This window comes from Pezoporus flaviventris, unplaced genomic scaffold (genome assembly GCF_033815535.1).
Source record: "Pezoporus flaviventris isolate CSIRO_AGI_PZ_B2104156 unplaced genomic scaffold, CSIRO_AGI_Pfla_v1 ptg000002l, whole genome shotgun sequence".
NCBI lineage: Eukaryota > Metazoa > Chordata > Aves > Psittaciformes > Psittacidae > Pezoporus > Pezoporus flaviventris.
Window position 1 is genome coordinate 12,667,186 of NW_026892550.1, and position 10,929 is coordinate 12,678,114.

A 10,929-nucleotide genomic window follows, 5' to 3' on the forward strand; every position below is an offset into this window, starting at 1 on the left:
AAGCTTGCAAGGAAAAGAAACAACGGAATGACAATAGTGAAACAGACATAAAGGTTAAAGAGAAATGCAAGTTATCAAAAGAAACCTTTGAGAGACACTTCTTAGCTATACAGAAGTTTTGAAAAGAACCCTATAAAAATTAACTTTTCATTGCAGGCAATTAGAACACAACAGCTTTTAGATTTCAAAGGAAGACACAGAAAAACAGAGAAAACCATGATATATACATATGTAAAAGAAGAAAAGTGATACTTTAAGTCAACTATTTAACAGGAAAGGCAGAGATGACAACAGCAAAATTAAATGTCTTTGCTCAAGTCTTCATGAGGAAATTAATTAGAAAAATATTTCTGGCAATTTTTAACAAGGAGTCAGAAATACAGACTAGAAAAGAAAAATACTCGTTAAATATTTATACAAGTTCAATGCATTCTAGTCAGCAGAACATGACAGAATTGATCTGAATTTCCTGGAATAACTAGCCAAAGTGATTACTGAACCATGAAAAATAACTGCAGAGATCTTCTGCAGAAAGGCAAGATCACAGAAGACTGAAGTCAGGCAAACAGGGGGAGGACCTTAGCTGTTTTTGATCAAACACCCAAAGGTTTCACAATAAAGCTGAGCCATTCAAGCTGCTGTTTATTTGGGCAACAGTTAGCCCTTTTCCCTCCTACAATACTGTCAACCTGGTTCTGGAGCTTGTTTGACCTCTTAGTGAGCTGGGTTTACTGAATCACCTCTCGGTTCAGTGCACCCTATGAAGTAGCTGCTCATCAAGGGGCCAGATAAGCACAGATGATATCATCAACAATTAACCCTTCCAGCAACAGCCAGTTGATAGATCCACCCAGTCACAGTATGAAGTCTCTCCCTACTTTTGAGAAGCAGACAAAACACCATGAGAACAATCACCGATAACTTGCACTACAGCATTCAAAGCATAATTATTTCTCTTATTCATTTTCCTAAAGCAGACTGAATTTGCTGGGCAATCCCAGATTTGAAAATACATTCTTCAGCTTCAGTAACTCCATAAAACAGCAGGAAGTTTGAAATCCCATAGAGCAATACCAACTGCCTTGTCTCTGGGGAAGGCCCAGCCAAAACTTAATCACAGTGCATGTCTAGACCAGCGTCTGCTCCTTTAGCCCTGATCTTGTAGCTAATGAAGTAACCATCAGCCAGTACAGATTTGTTTAGAAGAAAGAATCTGATTTCCTTTTGATAACTGAACTACTTAAGAGGAAGATGATTTATGTTAGAGATCATGCTTTCTTGAAGGTTTTTGATACTGTTTTGCCTTAGAGCAAACTAATACAGTCCACAGGAAATCACAAGGTGGCTCAAGCACTCGCAAATGGTGCTCTCAATCCACAGCTACCACTGTTTCCAACCAAACCACAATGGCATTTTCAACACATGATCAGTTGAAATCTGTGATGCCTCATGACAGATATGATAATTTCAGCCACAGCTGGAAAGCAGGGAAGCTGGTAATATACAAGTGCTACACAAGACCATAATGTGACAACAGAAACAGTCTCTACTGGACTTCGACATGCTGACTTGTAGAAGCGTGCACTTCTCCACACAGGATAGACGACAGATGACAAATATGAAAGGAAACCTGAGAATCAGTCCTCAGAGACACAAGGGATTATAGAGAAGCACAAAGAGAGCATTCTGCTGTTAAAAAAAAAGATTGCAGAATAACACAAATAACACATCCAAAACGCATCTGCTCTACTCAACACCAGCAGTTTCCCATTTTGCACAACAGATTTCAGGAAAACAGACATAATTAGACTGAGGTTTCACAGTAGCTTAAGCCAATCTATTTTCTGGCTGACACAGTCCCACCCTCTGTCTCACACTGGCTTCAGTGCAAAACTGACCAGCTCTTTCTGGCAGCACTACATCAGCAGAAAAACCACCATGCTTGGGGGAAGAGGAGGTAGAGGGTGAGGGGGTGGAAATGGGTTTTGCCAGCTTTTGTGAGCCTTTGTGAGTCACTTCAAGCGCTGATGGGAGCAAGAAAGCCACGCAGTCGTAACAGCGGTGGTCAGATAGCTTAAATTGTTACAGAACAGCAGCTTTGTCCTCACAAAAGCAACAAGTACACTGAGATACAACAAGCCTGACCTATGTGATGAAGCAGAATGAATCAGCTTGCTCAAGCCAGAAGACAGGTAACTAAAACTGAGAATACAGCTACAATCTGTCAATCGGCACAAGATCTGTCTGAAAATGAAGAGCAGTTCACTGGAGACAGGAAAACTGAATCTGCTCTATTTGTAGCAAAGATGACATCAGGCATTAGGAAAAGCATTTCAACTATAAAGACTGCCTGCTGTAGCACCCCACTACCTACAGCGGGGTACAGTCTCTGAGGACTTAATATACTTAGAGTAGGCAACAGATCTGGTAACATTGTGGGTTTTCTTACTAAACAGAATTTTAGTTATTATCCAAGTCCAGGGAACCATGTACAACACAGGCAAAAATGCCACTTACAAATGCAGCAACCATACAGTGCAATCTCTGCTAGCAACAGTTAAAAATGTAGGTAACTTGCCTAATGCACCAAACATCTTAAACCTCTGATTCACTGTTCTATCTCACAGCAAGTCCTGGAAGAACAAAATAAACGGTGTCTCTCACTGTCCTAAAGGATTATTTAACTACCTACATACTTAACCCACCAATAACATTATAGCTGTTCCCCTGGAAAGCAAAGCATGAATGCACCTCTGTCACCTTAACTAATATTTGGTGAAATTTACTAAATTCAGCCACTAACAGACAGCTATTGCAGTGTACAGGGATTGTAAGAAACCGCAGCTAACATGTAACTCACAAAATTAAAGACCCCTCAAGGACGAACCAAATTTATAAAGAGAATGGCTTTAGAGATTATAATTGCCGTGTAAGCAGAACTACAGTCTTATCTAATTACACCTCAATCACACAAAAAGGAAAGGCAAACAGTTCAGAGGTTTTTCTGATGCAAAGCTAGCATTACTCTAATACAAAGGTCACAGGCCAGGCACAGTCTCCAAGTTCTGAAACAGGATTACAGGGTGCAAGACTGGCACTTTCTGAAGCATTCATTCATTCATTCCTGCTTGCACTTCTTCAAAAGAAAAAAGAAGCAAGCAAACCCCTGTATGAAATCTTTTAGAAAATGAAATATAATACTGCAAACCACATAGCTTTAATCAAATTTGCCAACATTTACGAATCATTCCTGCCCAAGCAGTTTTACTTTTATCAAGTCACGGTAAATTTGGCCAGAACTTCATAGGAGGCTCAAAAGTGACAGAAATGCCTCCCTAGGAACAAAACCTAAATAACTACTGTATCTGGAGGTTCAAACAAAACCTGTTTAGCTGCTGTCAGCAACATGCTAACACTGCTGCTGGGGGTCAGGAGGCAGAGTCCCAGGTGTTAGTTTCCCTTCATGTAAAATCCACTCTGTTAAGCTATCACAAGTTTTCATGCCACCAGAGATTAAAAATAAACTGTAAATGCACTCAGATAGAAGGCACAGTGAAATTACACAAGTTCTCACCTTCTCCCCTCCCAGCCCCTCTGCCCAGCCTGTTTAGTTAGCTAACCTAGCAAAAAACAACTCGCATTTTCTCTACCCTATCAGTAAATTGAACAGGCTTACACGAAGGGAGCTGATGGGCCCCAGAGCAGTACAAGGTGGCATGGGGAAAACAGGGGAAGGAAGCGTGAACTCCCCATCCGGCTGGCAGCAGTAAGCTATCATACTATCTCTCATGTAACTTCACCCTCCTTTTACATGTCTGCTAGCCAATCTGGTTGTTCAAACAGCCATTTATGCCCAGAGATGGGAGGCACTACTACTTTCAGTACAAGTACTGGCTCTGAAGTGTTTTCCTGAAACCCTTCCATTTCACTCAAATCTGCTGCAGCAAAGTTTGCCTTTCAGGTGACACATCACTCTTCACTACTAAATACCCTGATGCAAGAATAAAAAATAACTTTTGTCTACGTTATACATAGTTAAAATGAAAAACCCTACCTAAGGTATCTTTAAGCTTCTCGCCAATTAATCGCTGCGATTATAAACGCGAGCACAGCGGCTTGTAGACCGCTAGCGAGTACTACGCACAGCACCGGTGCCTGGCACTGGTTAACTAACGAGAACGGGCGTGCACGCCGCCTCCTGCCCCCACGCCTCCCCCCTCAGCACAGCGGCTGCCGCTGCGCCGCGGCCGGCCCCGGGGCTGCAAGTCCGCGGGCTGATTCCGGCCCCCCTGCCTCTCGGTCCGCCGAGAAGGCGTGGTCCCGGCCGAGCAGAACGGGACACCCCGCCGGGGTCGGCGCGCAGCCGCTGGGGTACGAGAAGCGACGGGAGCGCGGGTGTGAAGGGGCCGAGCGCGGCGCGTCGGAGAAGGCGGCACCAGCAGCCCCGCTGCCCGTGGCGGGAAGGGCCGGGGCACCTGGAGCCCCGCCGCAGCGCTGAGGAGAAGTTGCCGGCGGGGCCGGGGCGGTGACAGCTGCGCACTACCGAAACCCTCCCTCCTGCCTCCAGGGCGCGGGGCAGAGGCCGCCCCCACCGCTACCTTGTCGCAGTAGAGCCCCACGAGCTGCTTCATCCGCCAGTGCGGAGCCGAGAAAACATCCACCTCCTCAGGGAAGGGAGCCATGTTCTCCCCATAGAGCCGCGGTGCTAACGGCGGCGCTAACATCCGCACCGCGCATGCGCCGCCGAGAGCGGCCCGCCACACTGCGCATGCGAGGCTGACCCCGCCCCTTCCCGCGGAGTGCAGGCTGTGGCGGGCTGGAGGCGGTCCCTCAGCGGCGGGGTAGGGTTTGGGGTTGCTGTGGTTCAGGGCGGGACGACTAATCCGCGTCTGCGGGCGGGGAGCAGCGCTCAGCAGTGCCAATGCGGGAGAGGGGGGCGGCTGACCAGAGCCGCGGGAGTTGCTCCCGGGCAGCTGCCTCTTGGTACCGGGCCTTGAGTCCCACGGGGTGACCCGGCACCTCAGAGGCACGGAAGGTTTTCTGCCTTGGGAAGGAGTTAAAAATTGTATTGGGCGTCACAGGAAGCCAGGACAACTCGTTTCGCTTGGAGATGAGAGTGCTGAGGGGTAAAGAGGAGCATAGGAAGTAGTGTTTGTAGGGAAATACCGAAAGGGGGCCTCAAAGAAAACTGGGGAGGGGCTTCCTTTAAGGACCGGTAGTGACAGGACAAGGGCTAATGGCTTTAAGATAAAATAGGGAAGAAGTTCTTCACTGTGAGGGTGGTGAGGTACTGGAATAGGTTGCACAGAAATGTTGTGGATCGTTGAATCACCTAGGTTGGAAAAGATCTTTTAAGATAATTAAGTCCAACCATTACTGCAGCACTGCCAAGGCCACCACTAAACCACTAAGGGCCTCATTGTCACCTTTTTTGAACACTTCCACGGACTGATTCCACCACTTCTTTGAGCAGCCTGTTCCAATACCTGGTCACCCTCTCAGTGAAGAAAATTTTCCTAACATCCAACCTGATGCAGCTTAATGCTCCATCCCTGACAGCCTTCCAGGCCAGGTTGGGTGGGGCTTTGAGCAACCTGGTCTAGTGGGAGGTGTCTCTGCCCATGGAACTGGATGATCTTTAAGGTCCCTTCCAACCCAAATCATTTTGCAGACATACATGGCCCGAACTGATCTGCAGCAGGCAATCTGCAACCAACTTCTTGCTGCATTGGTGCCAAATAAGTAGAGTTTAATGTGTTTAACATCTTAAGACAAGCAGGAACACCAACCTTTGATACTCATCTGCCCATGCAACAATTCTAAACCAGCAGGAACACTTAGCAGAATTGAGATTACACCCAGTTTGGAAAAAAAGTATAGCTGTCAGCCAACAAGGCAATGTGTAGTAAAACTGCTGACCAGCATGGCAATGTGTAATAACTGTCCCCCAAACATACCATCAAACATATAATAAATGCAGCAGACTTTCTGACCAAAAACTATTACTGTACAAAATCTACATTGCAGATATTAAATACACTAAAAACCAATTTATAGATGTAAGCAATTAACTGTAAACAGATCGAAGTATTTCAAGCAAGGGCACACATATGTTGTTATTCCAGTATTCCTCAATGAACTAATGTCTGGGTATAAAATGTGAAATTGTTGCTGGTAAAAGTAGTAGATAGTGAATTGAGAAAGAGAGACCATGCAATGAGGGTTATCTAGATCACACTGTGCACAATAATCTTTTTAGCTCTTTATCTAAGGAAATGAGGCTTAAGCAATTACGGTATTGGGTGTTTCCTTTTCCATTCTTCCTTTCCACCTCAAAGGATTTTGAACATGCTGGCCTACTTAAATCATATTTGCAAATATGTATGAATCTTGGAAGGTTAAATTTGTACAACTTTGTGGAAAAAAAGTTACACATGTGTGAGAGACTGATCTGACGTCAGATTCCACTGTCCATTGTCTCAAAAATTGGTCTGAGAAGCTAAGGTGGAAATCCACCTATTTTTTGTCTCAGAGATGGGTGTGAGGAGTTGAGATAAGACTCCAGTATCCATTGCCTGGGGTGTGAGGAGCTGAACTGGGACTCCACCATCCATTGCCTGAGGGATGAGTGGGAAAGAGCTGAGATAAGACCCTTCCATTAACTGTACCATTGGTGTGAGGAATTGCTACCCATTATCCCAAGAATTGCTACAGACACCTCTGTGTGTGGAGACAGGTGCAGTTGAAGAGCTGGCTGCAAGACCAGGGAAACTGGTCCACCAGGAACGAGTAATACATGACATGAAGAACAGAGGTAGTGCCCCCAACTCATTATAAAAGAGGGAAAAGGTAATCAGGGGGAAGCACATTGCCAGGGAGCCATTGCCATGAGGATGACTCCAGAAGGACACTTCTGTGAGAGCACTCCGCCGATGACTATTATGGACCCCAAGGGACACCCTCCATGAGACATTGCCATGAGGGCAACTCCAAGAGACACTTCACAGGGTACCTTCAAGGGGACTCCAGAAGAGCACCTCCACGAGGATCCCCACTTCCCACGGACTCTTGGGGGACCCTGTGGTCCGACTATGAACCCTGAAGAACTCTCACCACCAGTGACGACGACAGTGGATTCTTGAAACACTGCTGGATCCATGGTGCTGACTATCTCTCTGTGCACCCCAAATCCTTGCTTCATTTTCTACCTTTTTTCCTGTCTGTCCTATCGCTATCCCCTTTATTACAATTTCCTTTTTTTTAATAATAACTGCCTTTTTGTAATAAACCAACTAATCAATTATGATACTTGACCTCATTGGCATCTTCATTTCACTCTTGGGATCATGAACTGAAACAGGGTCCGGTGCTGGGGTTTCCCCCAGTCGGACCCTGACAACATGAGAGAAGAAAAAGGTAAAGCAGAGGTCTTGCATAGCTGGCCAGGTGGTTGTATCTACTGCTTGGCTAATAAGCACAGCTCTGGCTTTGGGCTTGTGCATTTCTTGCACAAAGATTGATTCATAGCATACTAGGGAGCAGCTGGGGCCTTGGGTTACTGCTGTAAGTTGAATTACGCACAAAAGACACAAGCCCTCCAGAAATAATGTTTGTTGAGGTTCTTAGCTTACAGAGGAGCTTGTCAGTATGAGCAGTTCCAAAGTCTTATTTCCAGGCCAAAAGCATGAAGTCATGCAGAATTAGGGTTATTCTGCCAGCAGTTCATGCCTGAGTAGTAATAAGGGATTAATGTTCCCTCCTGTTGCACCTTGCTCTGCTGGAAGTTACCACTCCCATCTGGTAGAAATAACAAGAGAGAACGTGTCCGTTCCTCAGCTTCCAGGGGTGCAGAAGATAATATGCCAAATTTCATGATCGTTTGAGTTAATTTTCAGTTGGTGAACTAAAATATTTCCAGAGCAGATATGCTGCTAATTTTGCTGACTCTCCTTCATGGGCAATAACTTCTTCTAGGAGAGAGAGGCAGAGAGTGAGGGACAGCGATATGCATCCAGTGTGAACTGCCAGAGCTTGGAAGGCAAGATGGGACAGCCAGTCTGTGGCAGTGAAGTACAGTACAATAAGGCAAATTGGCTGATAATGGGATTAAAATACTGACATTTTCATGGACAAGTTTAAAGGGAGGTTTGGTCCTTTTCTACAAGACTTTACAAGGACAGAAGATTTCTGAGGGTAGATTATTAATACCACAAAGACATCATGTGATCCAATGACTGGAAGCTAAAGGTAGACAAGTTCAAGCCAGATATAAGGTTTGACACTCAAGGCTATCAAACCAGTGCACAATTTCCCAAGGCATGTTAGTTTAGCCATCATATGAAGAATTTAAATCAAAACTAAGAACATATATTAAAAGTGGCTGGGCTGAGTCAAATCAGAGGCTCTTCTGGACTGGTGTTCTGTTTCTAGAAGTGGCCACAGAGGGAAGGGAGCTCAATAGGATGAGATGGGAATCCCAGCAGTTGTTTGACTCATTTCCATTACCTCTGGGATGTTATGTCAGGTCATCTCTTTTTTGGAGAACACCACTGAGCAGCACCCACATCTTCCCGAAGTTGAAGAGTCCTGAATGGGTGTGTCCTTAGAGAAAGGCTAATACAAAACTTGATATCCATCTTTATGTCTTTTCAATTTATACCATATAATTTAAGCAGAAGTTTTAGTCTCAATGCAAAACTCTGTAACAATTTCTACCCTGTTCTAAATAGAAGGTCCCATCAGTGATGCCTCTGGTTTCTGTTAGGCCAGAAGTAACTGAACAAAATTTGGTTGCAGAAAAAGTGATAATAAAAACATAGACTTCCATCGATTGTTGTCCTCTCTAATCCTGAATCCAAAGCAGTAACTTGAAACCATTTAATTAACGTGCTGGTGCCCTATCAGCATGGCCATGTTTCAGAGAGGTTAGGAAGAGAAATGGGGAGAAAAAGCATCAGAGAAGTAACCGAAGTACAGTGTTTACCATGTCTCCACCATATCAAGCACAACGCTGCACATGCTTTTCTGGGTAAATCTGTCTTTCCTGAAGACTCTTTCCTGTTAGGGTGGTGAGGCACTGGAATGGGTTGCCCAGGGAGGTTGTGAATGCTCCATCCCTGGCGGTGTTCAAGGTCAGGTTGGACGAGGCCTTGGGTGATACGGTTTAGTGTGAGGCGTCCCTGCCCATAGCAGGGGGGTTGGAACTAGATGATCTTAAGGTCCTTTCCAACCCTAACGATTCTATGATTCTATGAATGAGCAAGTGTGTTAAAAATAATTGAAATCTTAGTCTTTGGTTAAATTTTCGCTATGTGTTTAAGACAGGTTTTGGACACCCTGAACAGATAGGCAAATCTGCTGTTGTTGCTACTGGTCTCTAGTTAGCCAAGCTTGTCCAGAGCGGGCAACTGCTGCTATCTGCCTCTTCATGTTCCACTTCATAGAATCATGGAATAGTTAGGGTTAAAAAGGACCTTAAGATCATCCAGTTCCAACCCTCCTGCCGTGGGCAGGGACACCTGACACCATGTCACCCAAGGCTCTGCCCAACCTGGCCTTGAACACCACCAGGGATGGAGCATTCACAACCTCCTTGGGCCACCCATTCCTGTGCCTCACCACCCTTACAGTAAAGAATTTCTTCCTTATAGCCAATCTAAACTTCCCCTGTTTAAGTTTGAACCCATTACCTTTGTCCTATCACTACAGTCCCTGATGAAGAGTCCCGCTCAACATCCTTACAGGCCCCCTTCAGATACTGGAAGGCTGCTAGGAGGTCTCCATGCAGCCTTCTCTTCTCCAGGCTGAACAGCCCCAACTTTCTCAGCCTGTCTTCATACAGGAGGTGCTCCAGTCCCCTGATCATCCTCGTGGCCCTCCTCTGGACTTGTTCCAACAGTTCCATGTCCTTTTTACGTTGAGGACACCAGAACTGCACACAATACTCCAAGTGAGGTCTCATGAGAGCAGAGTAGAGGGACAGGATCACCTCCTTCGACCTGCTGGTCACGCTCCTTTTGATGCAGCCCAGGATACGGTTGGCTTTCTGTGCTGCAAGCACACACTGAAGCTGGCTCATGTTCATTTTCTCATCAACCAGCACCCCCAAGTCCTTCTCTGCAGGGCTGCTCTGAATCTCTTCTCTGCCCAGCCTGTAGCTGTGCCTGGGATTGTTCCGACCCACGTGATATCTTTATAACACGTTTATGGGAGAAATCTGTCATCAGCAATTTACTCAGTAATGAGCAAGGTTTTGCCTTTGGCAGAATCCGTCAGCTGAGTACCAATGTTTCAATGTAAGTATGACACTATATAAATTAAGTACATAAATAATAAAGATGTAGATATTCACAGAGGCGTGGAGGCCGTTTAATAGAAAGAGCAAAGGAACCAGCATGTTCCTCAGAAATTTGAGTCTATGGGCAAATTAAGGTTGTAAAAATACTTTTTTTTTTTTTCCTCAAGGGGAGAAAAGTAATATGACTGTATTTGCACAGAATATTTACACAGAAGATTAGATTAACTGATGCCATTTGATGATTTAGCAAGGCACTTAGGAAAAAGAAGGTGGAGGGAGGATAACAGTAACCCTAGAAGTTGAAGAGATTTCTTCAGCGCACAGGAAGTATGGCAACCCTTTTGGTTCTCATGATGGTTGAGAACCTGCCTGCAAGGTGGTTTGGTTCATGAAGACTTTAAAACTCATATTATCACACCAAAGTGTTGCTATCAGTATCCAGGGGAAAGGTGGAAAATGAGCTGACAAATGTTACCCCTGCTGTGTGACAGAAGATCACTTGAGAATTTGAGTATTTATGCAATCATTGCTTTATCTGCATATTTCTTCTTTGTTGTTCTTGATGCATGTTTCAGCATTTTTTCAACCATTAGAGAAATATATGCAGTAAAAGTAAAAAGTATAGCCCCTCT

At 45.0% G+C, this 10,929-nt stretch overlaps 1 protein-coding gene across 1 annotated transcript in view; it reads right to left on the reverse strand.

Annotated features, from left to right (window-relative positions):
* The window catches only part of FBXL5 (F-box and leucine rich repeat protein 5), a 35,793-nt gene extending 31,027 nt beyond the window's left edge, over positions 1-4,766 (reverse strand). Inside the window, exon 1 of the mRNA XM_061469416.1 lies at positions 4,599-4,766. Coding sequence (XP_061325400.1) covers positions 4,599-4,724 — 126 coding nt within the window. The 5' untranslated portion in view covers positions 4,725-4,766. The remainder of the gene's footprint in view (positions 1-4,598) is intronic.
* Positions 4,767-10,929: the final 6,163 nt, after the last annotated feature.